This window comes from Acinonyx jubatus, chromosome C1, assembly GCF_027475565.1.
Source record: "Acinonyx jubatus isolate Ajub_Pintada_27869175 chromosome C1, VMU_Ajub_asm_v1.0, whole genome shotgun sequence".
Lineage (NCBI taxonomy): Eukaryota > Metazoa > Chordata > Mammalia > Carnivora > Felidae > Acinonyx > Acinonyx jubatus.
This window is the reverse complement of record NC_069381.1, coordinates 46,973,141-46,993,275: the sequence shown is the minus strand read 5'-3', so window position 1 is coordinate 46,993,275 and position 20,135 is coordinate 46,973,141. Positions and strand designations below refer to the sequence as shown.

Here is a 20,135-nt window from a genome sequence, read left to right as displayed (position 1 = left end):
AGGGTTCTACTTTCTCTGTGTTCTCACCAACACTTACACTTTTTATGTTTTTAATCATAATCATCCTGACAGATGTGGTGATCTCTCATTATGGTTTTGATTTGCATTACCCTGATGGCTAGTGATATTAAGCATTTTTAAGTACACATATTGGCCATTTGTATGTTGTTTTTGAAGAAATGTCTGTTCTGGTGTTTTGCCCAATTTTAATACTGTTATTTGTTTTTTTACTATTGAGTTGTAGGACTTCCTTGTATTTAAATATTAACCCCTTATCAATTGTATGGTCTGCAAATATTTTTTCTCATTCTGTAGGTTGTCTTTTCATTCTGTTAATTATTTCTTTTACTGTGCGGAAGCTTTTTAGTTTTATGTGGTCCCATGTGTCAGTTTTTGCTTTTGTTGCTTGTGCTTTGGGTGTCTTATCCAATAAATCATTGCCAAGATCAATATCATGAAGCTTTTCCTCCTATGTTTTCTTTGAGGAGTTTCACAAGTTTCAAATTTTATGTTTAAGGTTTTAATTAATTTAATTTTATTTTTGTCTGTGGTGTAACGTGAGGGTCCAATTTAATTGTTTTACATGTGGATATCCAGTTTTCCCAATGCCATCTGATAAAGATACTATACTTTTCCCATTGTATATTTTTGGCACTTTTGTCAAAGATCACTTGACTACAGTTTATTTCTGAACTTTCTTTCTGTTCATTTGGTGTGTATGTCTGTCTTTATGACAGTATTGTTTTAATTATTGTAGCTTTGTAGTACATCTTGAAATTAGGAAGTATGATGCCTCCGCCTTTCTTCTTAAGATTTTTTTGCCTTTTTGGGGTCTTTTGTGATTTTGTGTGAATTTTGGGATTGCCATATTCTATTCTGTTTTAGAGAGAGGGAGCACAAGCAGGGTAGAGGGAGGGAGGGAGAGAGAGAGAATATTTAAGCAGAGCCCGACACAGGGCTTGGAATTGTGTCCCATGACTGTGGGATCATAACCTCAGCCAAAATCAAGAGTCAGACATTCAACTGACTGAGCCACCCAGGCACCCCTAGGATTGTTTTTTCTATTCCTATAAAAAAAGCCATCGATATTTTGATAGACATCATATTGAATCTGTAGATGGCTTTGGATATCATGGGCATTTTAACATTGTCTTCCAATCCATGAACACAGGTATCTTTCCATTTATTTGTATCTTCTTTATTACTTTGATTACTGTTTTGTGGTTTTTAGTATACAAGTCTTGGACCTTCTTAGTTAAATTTATTCTTAAGTATTTTATTGTTTTTGATGCTAAGTGGGATTCTTTTTTTTTTTTTTTTTTTAATTTATTTATTTTGAGAGAGAGCAAGCAGGGCAGGGGCAGAGAGAGAGAGAATCCCAAGCAGGTTCCGTGTTGTCAGTGTAGAGCCTGACATGGGACTCGATCTCACAAACCATGAGATCATAACCTGAGCTGAAATCAAGAGTTGGATGCTTAACCAACTGAGCCACGCAGGTGCCACAGGATTATTTCTTAATTTTCTTTTCAGACAGTTTGTTGTTAGTATATAGAAACACAACTGAATTTTATATGTTGATTTTTGTAATTTGGTGAATTCACTTATTCTAGCAGTTTTCTTTTGTGGCATCCTTAGTGTTTTCGACATAGAAGATCATGCCATCTGCAAACAGGTAACTTCTTTTTTTCTGATATGTATACCTTTTTTAATTTTTCTTTCTGCATAATTGCTCTTGCCAGGAGTCCTGGTACTATGTTGAATAAAAGTAACAAGAATTTTAAAAATTTTTTTAAATGTTTATTTATTTATTTTGAGAGAGAGCTTGAGTGGGGAAGGGGCAAAGAGAGAGGGGGAGAGAGAGAGAACCCAAGCAGGTTCCACACTGTCAGTGGAGAGCCCGAAGTGGGTTTCAAACCCACAAACTGTGAGATCATGACCTAAGCTGAAATCAAGGGTTGGACACCCAACTGACTAAGCCACTCAGGTGCCCCAAGAGTGTTCTTGATCTTGGAGGAAAAGCTTTCAATTTTTCACCATTGAATATGATGGTTGCTGGGGTTTCTTCATATATGACTTTTATTATGTTAAAGTAATTGCCTTCTATTCCTAGTTTGTTGACTTTTTTTTTTTTTAATGCAAGGGTGTTGAAGTTTGTCAGATACTTTTTCTGCATCTGTTGACATTATCATGTAATTTTTATCCTTCATTTTGTTAATGTAGTATATTACATTAATTGATTTTTGTATGTTGAATCATCTTTGTATCCCAAAAATAAATCTTACTTGGTCATAGTGTATGATTTTTTTTCAGGCTAGTACAATTTATTTTTAAAATTAAAAAAAATTAAAGTATACTTGACATAATAATTTCAAGGATACATCATAGTGATTCAACAATTATATACATTACACAGTGCTCACCATGATACGTGTAATTACAGTCTGTCACCATACAAAGTTATTACAGTCTTATTAACTATATTCCCTATGCTGTACTTTTCATCCCTGTGACTTATTTATTTTATAACTGGAATTTTATACCTATTTACCTATTTCTCCTATTCCTTTACCACCCCCCCACCCCCCACTGGCAATGAGTTCTGTGAGTCCGTTTCTGGTTTTTTGTTGTTGCTTGTTGATCTGTTTTGTTTTGTAGATTCCATATTAAGTAAAATCATGGTATTTGTGATTCTCTCTCTGACTTATTTCACTTAGCATAATAACCTCTGAGTCCATCCATGTTGCCATGAGTGGCAAGATTTCATTTTTTTTAATTGTTGAGTAATATTCCACTGTATATATATATACGACGTTTTCTTTATTCATCTATTAATGGACATTTAGGTTGTTTCCATATCTTGTCTGTTGTGAGTTAGTGTTTTCATTTTTTCTTTTCTGAGTAAATCCCCAGAAGTGAAATTACTGTGTCATATGGTATTTCTGTTTTTAATTTTTTGAGGAAACTCCATACTGGTTTCCACAGTAGCTGCACCAGTTTGCATTCCCACCAACAATGCAGAAGGGTTTCCTTTTCCTCACATCTTTCCCAACACCTGTTCTTTCTTACCTTTTTGATACTACCCATCTGACTGGTGTGAGGTGATATCTCATAGTGGTTTTGATTTACATTTCCCTGATGATTAGTGATGTTGAACATCTTTTCATGTGTCTGTTGACCATTTGCATGCCTTCCTTGGAAAAATACCTATTCAGGTTCTCTGCTCATTTGTTGATTGGATATTTTTTTTGGTATTGCATTATATGAGTTTTTTATTTTGGATATTATCCACTTATCAGTTGTATCGTTTGAAAATATCTTCTTCATTCAGTAGGTTACCTTTTTATTTTGTTGATGGTTTCCTATACCATTTACAGTTTGAGGTCATCTCAGTTTATTTTTGCTTTTGTTTTCCTTGAAGGAGACATATCCAGAAAAGTATTCCTAAGGTTGATGTTCAGGAGATTACTGTCTATGTTTTCTTGTAGGAGTTTTATCAATTCAAGTCTTATATTTAGGTTTTAATCCATTTTGAGTTCCTTTTTGGATATGTAGTAATATAGTAGTACAGTTTCATTCGTTCCCAAGTAGCAGTCCAGTTTTCTCAGCATCATTCGTTGAAGAGACTCTCTTTTCCCCACTCTGTATTCTTGCCTCCTTTGTCATAGATTAATTGGCCATGTAAGTATGGGTTTATTTCTGGGCTCACTGTTCTGGGTCATTGATTTCTGTGTCTACTCTTGTGTCATTACCATACTGTTTGATTACTATAGTTTTATAGTATAGTTTGAAATCTGGGATTGTAATACTTCCAGCTTTGTTCTTTCTCAAGATTGCTTCAGCTAACTTTCTTGTCTGAAGTGGTTCCATACAAATTTTTGGATTATTTGTTGTAGTTCTGTGAGAAATGGTATTTTGACAGGGATTGTATTGAATCTGTAGATTGCTTTGGGTAGTTATGGGCATTTTGACAATACTAATTACTCCAGTCTATGAGCATGGACTATCTTTCCATTTATTTGTGTTGTCTTTAATTCCTTTAATCAATTTCTTACCATTTTCAGAGTACAGGTCATTCTCCTCTTTGGTTAAATTTAATGCTAGGTATTTTGTTCTTTTTAATGCAGTTGTGAAGGGGATTGTCTTCTTAATTTCTCTTTCTGCTGTTTTGTTAGTAGTGTATATGAAGGCAATAGATTTCTGTATATTAATTTTGTATCTTGCAACTTTATGAGTTTGTTTTTTTTTTAATTTATTTTTTTAACTTTTTTTAATGTTTATTTACTTTTGAGACAGAGAGAGACAGAGGATGAACGGGGGAGGGTCAGAGAGAGGGAGACACAGAATCCGAAACAGGCTCCAGGCTCTGAGCTGTCAGCACAGAGCCCCACGCGGGGCTCGAACTCACGGACCGCTAGATTACGACCTGAGCGGAAGTCGGCCACTTAACCGACTGAGCCACTCAGGCGCCCCTATGAGTTTGTTTATTAGTCCTAGTAGTTTTTTGGTAGAATCTTTAGGGTCTTCTGTGTATAGTTTCTTGTCATCTCCTACGTTGTTTAATTGGTTGACATGTAATTTTCCATAGTGGTCTCTTATAACCCTTGGTATTTCTGTGGTGTTGGTTTTAACTTCTTTCATTTCTGATTTCATTTATTTGACGCTGCTTCCTTTTTTTTTTTTTTTTTTTTTTTTTTTTTTTTATGATTCTGGCTAAAGGATTTCCGATTTTATCTTTTCAAAGAACCAGCTCCTAGATTCCATTTATATCTGCTGCGATCTTTATTATTTCCTTTCTTATACTAACTTTGGGCTTGCTTTGTTCTTTTTGTAGTCTCTTTAGATGTAAATTTAGATTATTTATTTGCTGTTTTTCTCGTTTCTTGACGTAGGCTCGTATGGCTATAAACTTCTCTCTTAGAACGGATTTTGCTGTCACCCAAAGATATTGAACTGTTTTATTTTCATTTTCATTTGTCTTCAGATATTTTTAAATTTTCTCTTTAGTTTCCTCACTGACCCATTGGTTGTATTGTAGTATGTTATTTAGCCTCCGTTTTTTTTTTTTTTTTTAGTATTTTTCTTGTAATTTATAATTTCATACTGTTGTGGTTGGGAAGATGCTTAATTTCAATCTTCTTAAATTTATTGAGGTATATATTGTAATATAGCATGTGATCTATGTTGGAGAATGTTCCTTGTGCACCTAAAAGAATGTGTATTCAGCTGTTTTGGGATGGAATGTTCTGTATATATCTGTTAGGTCCATCTGGTCTAAGGTGTCATTAGAGTCACTGTTTCTTTATTGATTTTCTGTCAGGATGATCTATCCATTGATGTAAGTTCGGTGTTAATGTCCCCTGAATAATCAGCTCATAGCCTTACAGAGCTTACCTTGTACATAACTGTTTGCTCTTCTCTTACTGCTTTTAAGATTCTCTCTTTATCTTTAATTTTTGCCATTTTAATTATTATTTGTCTTGGTGTGGACCCCCTTGTGTTCATCTTGTTTGGAGCTCTCTTAGTTTCCTATAACTGGATGTCAGTTTCCTTCCCTAGCTTAGAGATGTTTTCAGCTATTATTTCTTCAAATAAATGTTCTGCCTCTTTCTCTCTATCCTCCTTCTGGGACCCCTATAATGCAAATGTTAATGTGCTTAATGTTGTCCCAGAGGTCCCTTAACCTATATCCTTGTTATAAAATTTTCTATGTTTATTTTTTATTTTTAAAAATTTTAAGTTGAATACAGTTGATGCATAATGTTACATTAGTTTTAGGTGTACAACATAGCAATTCGATATGTCTATATGTTATGCCATACTCACCACAAGTGTAGCTACCATCTGTCATACAATACGTTTCAGTAGCATTGATTATATTTCCTGTGCTGTGGCTTTTATTCCTGTGACTTATTTATTGCGTAACTGGAAGCTTATATCTCCCATTCTCCTTCACCCATTTTGTTCATTCCCCCACCCTCTTTTCTCCATCAACCATCAGTTTGTTCACTGTAGTTATAGATCTGATTCTGCTTTTTGTTTATTCATTTGTTTTTAGATTCCACATTAAATGAAATTATATGCTTTTTCTCTTTCTCAATCTGACTTTTTTCACTTAGCAATTTTTTTCACTCTGGTTCTCTACATGTTGTCACAAATAGCAAAATCTTATCCTTTCTTATGGCTGTGTAATAATTGCATTGTATGTATGTGTGTACATATATTGCATCTTCTTTGTCCATTCGTCTATCAGTGAACATTTGGGCTGCTTTTATATCTTGTTCATTGTAAATAACGCTGCAGCAAACACTGGGGTGCATGTATCTTTTCAAATTAATGTTGTGTTTTCTTTGCATAAATAGCCAGTAATAGAATTATTAGATCATATGGTTTTTCTGTTTTTAATTTTTTGAGAAACTTTAATACTGTTTTTCACAGTGGCTGCAACAGTTTGCATTCCCACCAATAGTGTGTGAGGGTTGCTTTTACTCCATGTCCTCACCAACGCTTGTTATTTCTTGATTTTTGATTTTAGCTTTACTTATAGGTGTAAGGTGATATCTCATTTTGGTTTTGATTTGCATTTTCCTGATAATTAGTGATGTTAGCACTTTTTCATGTGTCTTTTGACCATTTGTATGCCTTTGGATAAAGATCTATTCAGGTCTTCTGCCTGTTTTTTAATTGGGTTATCTAAGGGGTTTGTTTGTTTGTTTATTTGTTTTGTTTTTTTTGGTGTGGAGGTATTTAAGAAGTTCTTTGTGTATTCTGGATAGTAACCCTTTATCAGATATATCATTTGCAAATATTTTTTCCCATTCAGTAGGTTGACTTTTTGTTTTGTTGATGGTTTTCTTCTCTATACAAAAGCTCTCTATTTTACTGTAGTCCTAAGAGTTTATTTTTCGCTTTTGTTTCTCTTGGCTTAGGAGACATATCTAGAAAAATATTTCTATGGCCAATGTTAAAGAAATTACTGCCTGTGTTCTCTTCTAGGATTTTTATGTTTTCAGGTCTCACGTTTAGGTCTTTAATCCATTTTATTTTTGTGTATGGTTTTAGAAAGTGGTCCAGTTTCATTCTTTCCTATGTACCTGTCCAGTTTTCTCAGCACCATTTATTGAAGAGACTGCCTTTTCCCCATTGTATAATTTCTCCTCCTTTGTCATAGATTAATTTACCATATAAGTATGGGTTTATTTCTGGGCTTTCTATACCATTGATCTATATGCCTATTTCTGTTCCATTGATCTATATGCCTATTTTTGTGTCATATTTTCATTTTTAAATTATTTTTTCTATTTTTTTTTTTGTTTATTTCTTTGTTTTTGTTGTTCAGTTTCGTTGCTCTTCATTACCCAGTCTTCTGGATTGCTGATCTGCTCTTCTGAGTTCTCTAATCTGCTTTTGATTCCCTCTAGTGTATTTTACATTTCAGTTATTGTATGGTCAGCACTGACTGGCTCTTTTTTATATTTTCTATTTCTTTATTGAAGTTCTCACTGAAGTTTATCCACTTTTCTCTCAAGTCTGGTGAATATGAACATTACATTGAACTCTTCATCAGATAGATTACTTACCTCCATTTCATTTAGTTCTTTTCCTAGGGTTTGTCTTGTTCTTTTGTTTGGAACACAGCCCTCTGTCTTCTCGTTTTGTCTAACTCTCTGTGTTTGTTCCTGTGTATTAATTAGGTCAGATATGTCTCTTGGTCTTGAAAGTAGTGGCCTATGTCAAAGGTGTCATGTAGTGCCCAGTAGCACAGTCCCTCCTGGTCACCAGAACCAGGTGCTCTAGGGGTATTCCCTGTGTGGGCTTGAATGCATTTTCCTGTTGTGGCTTGGTTGTGAGTATTGAGGGTGTGTTGGTGGCCGGAGCTGGCCTTTAGCCTTCCCATCAACGACAAGTGGCTGAAACTACTGTGGGCATGCTGGTGGACATGGCTTGCCCCTCGTGCAGCTGGCTGAGGATTGGTGGCAGTCACTTTGGGTATGTTGGTAGATGGGGCCAGCCCTCAGCCTCGTTGTCTGTGATGACCTCCTGTGACTGCTGTAGGTGCACTGGTGGGCAGGGCTTGTCACCTGGCTGAGAAACCTGGCTGTAGGTACTATAGCCGTGCTAGGGGGTGGGATTTATTGCTCCCCTCTCCTGGACAGCAGTCGCTTCAAAGGGGCACTGCTCCTGGCCTGGCTGCTTGCCATGTGTGGCAGGGCGGTTGCTGCTTTGGAGTACCTGCTGGGGTAGGTTTGTAGAGGAATGCTGAAATGGGGCAGATGGTGCCAGCACAGTGATGGAGAGTGTCAGAACTGGCTCCTACAACATCCAGCCAATGAGGCTAAAGGAGGACAAGAAGAATGGAGCCTGTCATCACTTCTGTTCCCAGAGAAATCTGCAGGTTCCTACCGCTCTGGCATATATCCTAAAATCAGACACTAAATCACCTTCATGTATAACACAGATGCTTTTCAAATTGGTGCTTCTGTGCTGGGTCTCTGACTGAGTAATACAGGGCCCTGGCTTTATAAGCACAGAGACTAGGTTCCCTATAGCCTTCTGGCTCCCCTGGAATTTAGCCCCTTTGATTTTCAAAGCCACATGTTATGGGGATTTGCCTTCTTGGTTCGGGTCCTCAGGGTTGGAAGTACCAAATGTTGGGCCTGATCCCCTACCTCTTCCACGCCTGTTACTATTTCTCCTCTGTACTGATTGCTATGCCATAAGTTTGGTTCCCTACTGTGTCTGTGCCCCTCCTACCCTTCTTGTTGTGACCTTCCCTTTATGTCTTCAGTTGTGGAGGATCTGTTCTGTCAGTCTTCAGGTCATTTACACCCTGAGTTGCGCAGCATGTAGTTCTTGCCTTGATATATCCATGGGAGGAGATAATCTTAAGATCCTCCTACTCTGCCATTTCTCCTCACTCCCCCTGTTCTACAGTTCTTTCAGTAAGCTCTTGGGTTCGGTTTGCTAGTATTTTATTGAGGGGTTTTGCATCTGTGTTTATCAGGACATTTGGTCTGCAGTTTTCTTAATATTTCTTAATGTCTGGCTTTGGTATCAAGATATTGCTGACCTTGCAAAATGATTGGAAGTGCTTCCCCCTTGTCAACTTTTATGTATGATTTTGACAAGGATTGGTGTCAGTTCTTCTTTAGATGTGTGGTAGAATTAATTTGTGAAGCCCATCTGGTTCTGGACGTTTCTTTTTTGTTAGATGATTGAATCTTCTTGCTTGTTTTAGGTTTGGTTAGATTTTCTGTTTCTTAATGATTTGGTCTGAGTAGCTTTTATGTTTCCAGGATTTATCCATTTCTTCTAGATTATGCAGTTTGGAGGCAAGTAACTGTAGTTTTCTCTTAGCATGTTTTTATTTCTGTGACTTTAGTTGTAATGTCTCCTCTTTCATTTCTGACTTTGTTTATTTGAGTCTTTTTTTTTTTTTTTTTTAGTTCTAGCTAAAAGTTTGTTAATTCAGTTATCTTTTCAAAAGGTTAGCTGTTATTCATTGATTTTTTTTCTATTGGCTTTACTTTTCTCTATTTGGTTTATTTCTCCTATAATCTTTATTATTTACTTCCTTCTGCTAACTTTGTACTTACTTTCTTCTTCTTTGTACAGTTCCTTGAGGTATAAAGTTGGGTTGTTTATTTGGGATTTTTTTAATGTAGATGTTTATTGCTATAAACTCCCCTATTACTGCATTGTGTAAGTTTTAATACGTTGTATTTTTGTTTTTGTTTGTTTAAAAAATATTTTGTAATTTACCTTTTCATTTTTAATTTTACCCATTGGTTGTTCAGGAGTGTGTCATTTAATTTGCACATATTTGTGAATATTCAGTTTTCCTTCAGCTGTTGAATTCTACTTTCATTTCATTGTGGCTGGAAAAGATACTCTTTGTGACCTAACATGTGATCTGTCCTGAAGAACGTTCCATGTATGCTTGAGAAGATGAGTATCTGCTTATGTTAATGTATATATGTATTAGGTAAATTTGGCCTATAGTGTTAAAGTCCACTGTTTCCATCTTAATTTTTCTATCTGAATGTTCCGTGCATTACTTAAAGTAGCTTCTAGCATTCTCCCACTGCTATTGTATTGCTGTCTGTTTCTCCCTTCAGTTCTATCAATGTTTATCTATTTAGATGCTCTGATGTTGGGTGCATATATATTTATAATTATTATAGTGTCCATGTTTATTGATCCTTTTGTCATTATATAATGGCCCTTTTCTCTTGTGACAATTTTTGTTTTTAAGTCTATTTTGTCTGATTTAAGTATAGCCACTTCAACTTTCTTTTCGTTACTAATTGCATAGTATATTTTTTTCCTAGTCCTTCACTTTAAACCTGTATGTGTCCTTGTATCTTTTTATTTTATTTTTTATTTTTTAAAATTTATATCCAAATTAGTTAGCATATAGTGCAACGATGATTTCAGAAGTAGATTCCTTACCCATTAGCCCATCCCCCCTCCCACAACCCCTCTAGTAACCCTCAGTTCTCCATATTTATGAGTCTCTTCTGTTTTGTCCTCTTCCCTGTTTTTATATTATTTTCGTTTCCTTTCCCTTATGTTCACCTGTTTTGTCTCTTAATGTCCTCATATGAGTGAAGTCATATCATTTTTGTCTTTCTCTGACTAATTTTACTTAGCATAATACCCTCCACTTCCATCCACACAATTGCAAATGGCAAGATTTCATTCTTTTTGATTGCCGAGTAATACTCCATTGGATATATATTCCACATCTTCTTTATCCATTCATCCATTGATGGACATTTGGGCTCTCTCCATATTTTGGCTATTGTTGATAGTGCTGCTATAAACACGGGGGAGCATGTGTCCCTTTGAAACAGCACACCTGTATCCCGTGGATAAATGCCTAGTAGTGCAATTGTTGGGTTGTAGGGTAGTTCTATTTTTAGTTTTTTGAGGAATCTCCATTGTGTCCTTATATCTTAAATGAGTCTCTGGTAGACTGCATTTGGTTAGATCTATTTTTTAATTCTCTCAGACATTATTTTTTGAGTGAGGAGTTTCATTCATTTACATTTAAAGTTATTACTGATAGGGAAAGAACTTACTGTTGCTATTTTAATTGTTTTCTTTTTGTCTTAATAGTTCTTTAGTCCTTTTGTCACTGTGGTTTGCTGATATTTGTATTGATATTCTTTGATTCCTGTCTGTTTCTTTTGTGTATCTTATATAGGTACTCCGTGGTTAACGTGGGACTTACATAAAATGTTTTATAGTTAAAATAGCTTATTTTAAGCTGATAAGAGTTACATACAAAAACCCTATGCTTTTACTTTTCCTCCCCCCACCACACCTTATGTTATTGATTTTGCAGTTTACATATTTCTATATTGTATATGCATTAACATATTCTTGTTATTTTCTTTTGTTTTTTATCTAATAATTTATTTATTTTTTATAATTTACATCCAAGTTAGTTAGCCCATGAGTACATTCCTTAAGCCTTAGCCCATAGCCCCTCCCTCAAATCCTCCAGCAATTCTGTTTGTTCTCTATATTTAAGAGTCTCTTATGTTTTGTCTCCCTCCCTGTTTTTATATTATTTTTGCTTCCCTTCCCTTATGTTTATCTGTTTTGTATCTTAAAGTCCTATAGGAGTGAAGTCATATGATATTTGTCTTTCTCTGACTAATTTCGCTTAGCATAATACACTCCAGATACATCCACTTTGTTGCAAAAGGCAAGATTTCATTCTTTTTGATTGCCGAGTAATACTATATTGTATGTATATATATACCACATCTTCTTTATCCATTCATCTGTCGTTGGACATGTGGACTTTTTCCATACTTTGGCTATTGTCGATAGTGCTGCTATAAACATTGGGGTGCATGTGCCCCTTTGAAACAACACACCTGTATCCCTTGGATAAATATCTAGGAGTGCAGTATCTGGGTTGTAGGGTAGTTCTATTTTTAGTTTTTTGAGGAACCTCCATACTTTTTTCCAGAGTAGCCGCACCAGTTTGCATTCCCACCAGCAGTGCAAAAGAGATCCTCTTTCTTCCCATCCTCACCAACATCTGTCGTTGCCTGAGTTGTTAATGTTAGCATTCTGACAGGTGTGGGGTGGTATCTCAATGTGGTTTTGATTTGTATTTCCCTGATGATGAGTGATGTTGAGCATTTTTTCATGTGTTGGTCGGCCATCTGGATGTCTTCTTTGGAGAAGTGTGTATTCATGTTTTTTGCCCATTTCTTCACTGGGTTAGTTTTTTGGGTGTTGAGGTTGATAAGTGCTTTATAGATTTTGGATACTAACCCTTTATCTGATAGGTCATTTGCAAATATCTTCTCCCATTCCATCAGTTGCCTTTTAGTTTTGCTGATTGTTTCCTTCACTGTGCAGAAGCTTTTAATTTTGATGAGGTCCCAGTAGTTCATTTTTGCTTTGGTTTCCCTTGCCTCTGGAGACATGTTGAATAAAGAGTTGCTGCGGCCGAGGTCAAAGAGGTTTTTCCTGCTTTCCCCTCTAGGATTTTGATGGCTTCTTGTCTTGTGTTTAGGTCTTTCATCCATTTTGAGTTTATTTTTGTGTATGGTGTAAGAAAGTGGTCCAGGTTCAATTTTCTGCATGTTGCTATCCAGTTTTTCCAGCACCACTTGCTGAAGAGACTGTCTTTATTCCATTGGATATTCTTTCCTGCTTTGTCAAAGAGTAGTTGGCCATACGTTTGTGGGTCCACTTCTGGGTTCTCTATTCTGTTCCATTGATCTGAGTGTCTGTTTTTGTGCCAGTACCATACTGTCTTGATGATTACAGCTTTGTAATACATCTTGATGTCTGGGATTGTGATGCCACCAGCTTGGTTTTTCTTATTCAAGATTGCTTTGGCTATTCAGGGTCTTTTGTTCTAGCTCTGTGAAGAATGCTGGTGTTATTTTGATAGGTATTGCATTGAATATGTAGATTGCTTTGGGTAATATTGACATTTTAATAGTATTTGTTCTTCCTATCTAGGAACATGGAATATTTTTTTTTGTCTTCTTCAATTTCTTTCATAAGCTTTCTATAGTTTTCAGTATATGGATTTCTCACCTCTTTGGTTAGGCTTATTCCTAGGTATTTTATTTTTGGTGCAATTGTAAACGGGATTGGCTCCTTGATTTCTCTTTCTATGACTTTATTATTGGTGTATAGGAATGTAACCAATTTCTGTGCATTGATTTTATGTCCTGCGAATTTGCTGAATTCATGGATCACTTCTAACAGTTTTTGGTGGAATCTTTTGGGTTTTCCATATAGAGTATCATGTCATCTGCAAAGAGTGAAAGTTTGACTCCCTCCTGGCTGATTTGGATGCCTTTTATTCCTTTGTGTTCTCTGATTGCTGAGGCTAAGACTTCCAATACTATGTTGGATAACAATCGAGAGTAGACATCCCTATCTTGTTCCTGACCTTAGGGGGAAAGCTCTCAGTTTTCCCCATTGAGGATGGTATTAGCATTGGGTCTTACATATATGGCTTTTATGATCTTGAGGTATGCTCCTTGTATCCCTACTTTCTTGAGTGTTTTTATCAAGAAAGGAGGCTGTATTTTGTCACATGCTTTCTCTGCATCTATTGAGAGGATCATGTGGTTCTTGTCCTTTCTTTAATCTATGTGATGTATCACATTGATTGTTTTGCAGATATTGAACCAGTCCTGCATCCCAAGTATAAATCCCACTTAGTTGTGGTGAATAATTCTTGTAAAGTATCGTTAGATATGGTTAGCTAGTGTCTTGTTGAGGATTTTTGCGTCCATGTTCATCAGAGAAATTCGTTTGTAGTTCTCCTTTTTAGTGGGGTCTTTGTTTTTGGAATCCAGGTAATGCTGGCTTCACAGAAAGAGTTTGGAAGTTTTCCTTCCATTTCTATTTTTTGGAAAAGCTTCAAGAGAATAGGTGATAACTGTTCTTTAAATGTTTGGTAGAATTCCCCTGGAAAGCCATCTGGCCCTGGACTCTTGTTTTTTGGGAGATTTTTGATTACTAATTTGATTTCATTACTGGTTATGGGTCTGTCCAAATTATCTATTTCCTCCTGTTTCAGTTTTGGTAGTTAATATGTTTCTAGGAATTTGTCGATTTCTTCCAGATTGCCCATTTTATTGATGTCTAATTGTTCATAATATATTCTTATTGTTTGTATTTCTGCTGTGTTTGTTGTGATCTCTCCTCTTTCATTCTTGATTTTATTTATTTGTGTCCTTTTTTCTTTTTTGATCACACTGGCTAGGGGTTTATCAGTGTTTTTAAATCTTTCAAAGAACCAGCTCCTGGTTTCATTGATCTGTTATGTTTTTTGTTGTTGTTGTTTTGTTTTGTGGTGGTTTTTTTTTTGGTTTCGATAGTATTGAGTTCTGCTCTAATCTTTATTATTTCCTGTCTTCTGCCGGTTTTGGGTTTTATTTGCTGTTCTTTTCCCAGCTCTTTGAGGTGTAAGGTTCGGTTGTGTATCTGAGACCTTTCTTCCTTATTTAGGAAGGCCTGGATTGCTATATACTTTCCTCCTATTACCGCCTTTGCTGTGTCCCAGAGGTTTTGGCTGTGGTGTTATCATTTTCATTGGCTTCCGTGTACTTTTTAATTTCCTCTTTAACTTCTTGGTTAGCCTATTCATTCTTTAGTAGGATGGTCTGTAGTCTCCAAATATTTGTTATCTTTCCAAATTTTTTCTTCTGGTTGATTTCATGTTTCATAGCATTGTGGTCTGAAAATATGCATGGTATGATCTCAATCTTTTTGTACTTGTTGCGGGCTGATTTGTGTCCTAGTATGTGATCTCTTCTGGAGAATATTCCATGTGCACTGCAGAAGAATGTGTATTCTGCTGCTTTAGGATGAAATGTTCTGAATGTATCTGTTAAGTGCATCCGGTCCTGTGTGTCATTCAAAGCCATTGTTTTCTTGTTGACTTTTTGTTTAGATGATCTGTCCATTTCTGTAAGTGGGGTATTGAAGTCCCCTACTATTATGGTATTATTATCAACGCATTTATTTATGTTTGTGATTAATTGATTTATATATTTGGGTGCCACCACATTTGGAGCATAAATGTTTACAATTGTTGGGTCTTCTTGGCGGATAGACCCCTTAATTATGATATAATGCCCTTTTTCATCTCTTGTTACAGTCTTTATTTTAAAATCTAGGTTTCTGATACAAGTGTGGGTACTACGGCTTTCTTTTGTTGACCATTAGCATGATAGATGGTTCTCCATCCCCTTACTTTCAATATGCAGGTGTCTTTAGGTCTAAAATGAGTCTCTTGTAAGCAGCATATAGATGGGCTTGTTTTCTTATCCATTCTGTTACCCTGTGTCTTTTGATTGGAGCATTTAGTCCATTGACGTTTAGAGTGAGTACTGAAAGATGAATTTATTGCCATTATGTTGCCTATAGAGTTGGAGTTTCTGGTGGTGTTCTCTGGTCTTTTCTAATCTGTTTTGCTTTTGGACTGTGGTTTTTTTGTTTTGTTCTGTTGTTTTTATTTTTGTTTTTTCTGTCTTTTCTCCCCTCAGAGAGTCCCCCTTAAAATTCCTTGCAGGGCTGGTTTAGTGGTCACAAACTCCTTTAATTTTTGTTTGTCTAGGAAACTTTTCATCTCTCCTTCTATTTTGAATGACAGCCTTGCTGGAAAATAATTCTTAGCTGCATGTTTTTCTGATTCAGCACATTGAATATATCCTGCCACTCCTTTCTGGCCTGCCAAGTTTCTGTGATTAGGTCTGCTGCAAACCTGATCTGTCTTCCCTTGTAGGTTAAGGACTTTTTTTCCCTTGCTACTTTCATGATTCTTTCCTTGCCTCAGTGTTTTGTGAATTTGATTATGATATGCCTTGTTGATGGTCGGTTTTTGTTGAATCTAATGGGAGTCCTCTTTGCTTCCTGGATTTTGATATCTGTGTCTTTCCCCTGGTTAGATAAGTTTTCCACTTTGATTTGCTGACATAAGTTTTCTACCCCTTTTCCCCCTCTTCTCATTTTCTGGGACCTCTATGATTCTGATATTATTCCTTTTTGATGAGTCACTGAGTTCTCTAATTTCTATATCATGCTCTTTTGCCTTAGTCTCCCTCTTTTTTTCTGCCTCATTTTCTCCCTAGTTTCCTCTGTATTGCTGATTTGCTGCTCTGCCTGATCCATCCTTGCCCCTGTGGTATCCATTTGAGATTGAAACTCATTTATAGCATTTTTTATTTCATCCTGAGTAGCTTTACTTCTTTTATCTCTGCAGAAAGGGATTCTAATCTTATCTCAACCCTAGCTAGTATTCTTATTATTGTGACTCTAAATTCTGGTTCAGACATCTTGTTCATATCTGTATTCATTACGTCCCTGGCTGTCATTTCTTCCTTTTCTTTGTTTTGTGGTAAATTCCTTTGTTTTGTCATTTTGAAGGAAAAAAAAGGAATTAATAAAGTAAAAAAGAAAAAAAAACCCTTAAAATTAAAAACGTTCAAAGAAATCAAATAAAGGATGCTAGATCCTCAGTGTCTTTTGGTCTGGTTGTTGAAACAAGCTGGACAGATTAGAGAAAAAAGGGAAAGATAAGAAAAGATAACAAAGACAAAAGAAAAAGAAAGGAAAAAGGAAAACGTTTGAAAATTTGAAAAATGAATACAATAAAATAAATGATGAAAGTAAGATAGAATTTTAAAAATTTATGAAAAAGTAAAAAATATAGTAGAAAAAAATGAAAGAAAAATCTTTTTAATCATAATGGAAAATAAAAATAAATTCTTTCTTTCTGTATTCAAAAATGAGAAAAGAGAAAAAAATTGAATAAAAGGACCAGCAAACAGAATTAAGAATGATACAACTGGTTTCCCGTAGAAGTCAAGCTATGAAGCAGTTTATAGTCTGTAAACTAAGCAGGTTGAGAGTCTTGTGTTTGTCAAGAGCACTGTTGGCCCATTTGGGCGGGGTTTAGTGTAATGGCTCAGTTCTCCACTAGATGGTGCTGCTTAGCTTACTGGGGTGGATTGCTGTGGTGTGTTTAGGCATGTATGTGCATGCATGGGAGGGGTGAAAATGGTGTCACCCTCCTACCCAGTCTCTAGTATCAGAACTCTGTGCTCTCCGCAACTGGCAGTCAAGCACCCCTCCTTAGTCTCTGGCTTGTGTCCCCTCCCCACTTCTGCACTGTCTGTGACTAAGCTGTCAGGCTGCCAGGTAGCACCTCTGTCCTGAGTTTTATCTCAGATGTGGCTGTGTTTCCCAACACCTCACTTCTGAGGGACTGTGGCTTTGACCCACTCAGATCCTCTGGCGGAGGGTCTCGCTGAGCAATGGCTGGGTGTGGACCACCCCCAGGAATGTTTGCAAGACTGTGCTGCTGCTGATGGCCAGAGACTGCCCCTGGGTGCCAGCCCACCTCAGAAAATGTTTGCATGATCTTTTAGCGGCAGTGTTTCAGGATTTATGGAAAATCACAACACACATCTGGCTCCAGGCTTCGCTCTTAACATCCTTGTTCCAACACCAGTGAATGTGGTTGTTGTCCGGGGTCTGCTGGTACCTTTGCCTGTGGGGTGGTTGCACAGCCTCTACCAAATGTCCCCAGCAGGGGAACTGCCACTCCCCATGTGTCCCATGGACCCCTTGGACCTTGGTCTCCGCTCTTGGGGATTCATCCTTCCCACCAGAACACTGCCAGGTATTGAGCTGCAGAGTTTCAGACTGTGCTCCCCTTCTTTATAGAGTCTTAATGGAATTTAAACCCTCTGCTTTCTCCTTTCTCCCTTTTTTGTTCAGTCCCTGTGGCTGTTTCCACTTTTCCACTTTCTCTCCAGCTCCTTTTGGTGGGGGGTGCTTTTCCCATACTCTCCCCCCCCACCCCCCCGTCTCTGTCCTCTCTCTGCACGTAAAAACAGCTCCCTGCCCTCTGTGGCTTCTCTCCTCTGGTTCACCTCTCCGTGCTGTGTACCCGCCTAGTTCTGTGGTTCAAGTTGTGCAAATTGTTGTGTTAATCCTCAGGTCAGTTTTTTAGGTGTGTAAGATGGTTTAGTGTTGATCTGGCTGCATTTCATGGAGTAGAGACGCAAAAAATCTTCCATGTTGTTCTGCCATCTTGGCATGATGGATTAGATTTTAAAACCTTTCTTTTATGAAAACAAAATACTAATTTGCGTGGAAGATTTTTGCCCTCAATACGTGTTCTTAATATATGTCATACTGACAATAATGGGTTATCTTTGGGAGTGAGTGTACTGTCAATGTTATACATGGAGAGAGAGGGTGGGCATTCTTTTCTGGGCTTCTCTAATACTATATTTTATGAGCTTTTTTAAAAGTAATGAGTATGTTATTCTTTTATTAAAATACTGATAGAAATTTTTTTTTCATTCCTATGCCTTTTTCTTTGTTTCTTGCTACTTTTTTTTGCTTTTTTTAAGTTTTTAATTCCAGTTTACATACAGTGTTATATTGGTTTCAAGTGTATAAATACAGTGATTCAACACTTCGATACAACACCTGGTGCTCATCACAAGTGCATTCCTTCATCCCCATCACCTGTTTAACCCATCCCTCCACTTTCTCCCCTCTAGTATGAGTGTGTCTTGTATAATTAAGAATCTGTTTCTTGTTTTGTGTCAAGTTTTTTCCTTTGCTTGTTTGTTTTGTTTCTTTTTTTTTTTTCTTCAGTGTTTATTTATTTTGAGGGATCACAAGTGAGAGACAGACAGAGAGAGAATCCCAAGCAGGCTCCACGCTGTCAGCACAGAGCTTGACCTGGGGCTTGAACCCATAAACTGTGAGGTCGTGACCTGAGTCAAAATCAAGAGTTGGACAGTTAACTGACTGAGCCACCCAGGTGCCCCTGTTTTGTTTCTTAAATTCCACATATGAGTGAAATCATATGGTATTCATCTTCCTCTGAGTGACTTACTACACTTAGCATTGTGTCTTCAAGTTCCATCCATGTAATTGCAAATTGCAAGATTTCATTCTTTTTCATGACTGAATAATGTTTCTTTGTATATATATGCCACATCTTCTTTATCCATTCATCAATTGATGGACACATGAGCTGCTTCCATATTTTGGCTAATGTAAATAATGCTGCTGTAAACACAGGGGTGCAAATATCCTTTCGAATTCATGCTCTTGTATCTTTTGGGTAAGTACCCAATGGTGCATTGCTGGATCATAAAGTAGTTTTATTTGTAACTTTCTGAGGAGTCTCCATACTGTTTCTCACTGTGACACCAGTTTGCAGTCCCACTAACAGGGCGCCAGTGTTCCTTGTTCTCCACATCTTCACCAACACCTGTTGTTTCTTATGTTTTTGATTTTAGCCATTCTGACAGGTGTGAAGTGATATCTTGTTGTTTTGACTTGTATTTCCCTGATGATAAGTGACGATAGGCATCTTTTCATGTTCTGTTGGCTATCTGGATGTCTTCTTTGGAAAAATCTCTCTTCATGTCTTCTGCCCATTTTTTTAATTGGTTTATTTGTTTTTTGGATGTTGAGTTTTTATATTTTGGATACCAGTCCTTGATCAGATATATCATGTGCAAATAATGGTAGAAAATGCCTTTAAAATGTAATGACATAAAGATAAATTTTTAAAAATGTTCTCATAACTAAGTTCATTTTTTTCTGTCATTAATTCTTGTTCTAGGCTTGTGTGGACGTCAGAGCCAGTTCAGTGTTTTGGCAGCAGATGGAATTTGCAGATAGCCTCCAGGGTCATCCCAAGTTGCCAGAATGGTTATCCACACACCCTTCTCATGGAAATCGAGCTGAGCACTTGGATAGACTCATACCTCAGGTGAGCTAAGACTGTATAAGGCAAGACTTTATTTTTACTGTATCACTTATTTTTAATGTTGTTACTTCTTATGTTTAGAAAAAGAGAGTTCTAGTCTAGCCTATCAATTATTTTGATTACTGTAATCATGGGTTATCAGTTTTCAAAAGACTTGACTGAAAAGTGAAACCCTGTTTGTCCACAAGTCTTGGGGAATAAATTGGAGTAGAGTTGACTTTTCTTGTTGGTGGATGGTTTAACCTTTTTAGTATCATACCTTTTAAACTTAACTGATTTGGCTAAAGTCTAAAACTCAAGGCATATTTTTTTTCAACATATTGATCCTAATTTAGTATCT

At 36.6% G+C, this 20,135-nt stretch overlaps 1 protein-coding gene across 6 annotated transcripts in view; it reads left to right on the top strand.

Annotated features, from left to right (window-relative positions):
• The window catches only part of OMA1 (OMA1 zinc metallopeptidase), an 80,126-nt gene that overhangs the window by 39,324 nt on the left and 20,667 nt on the right, over positions 1-20,135 (top strand). For all 6 annotated transcript variants that reach the window (XM_015072342.3, XM_015072340.3, XM_015072341.3 and 3 more), the window contains exon 8: positions 19,649-19,798. In XM_015072342.3, the coding sequence (XP_014927828.1) occupies positions 19,649-19,798 (150 nt within the window). The remainder of the gene's footprint in view (positions 1-19,648; positions 19,799-20,135) is intronic.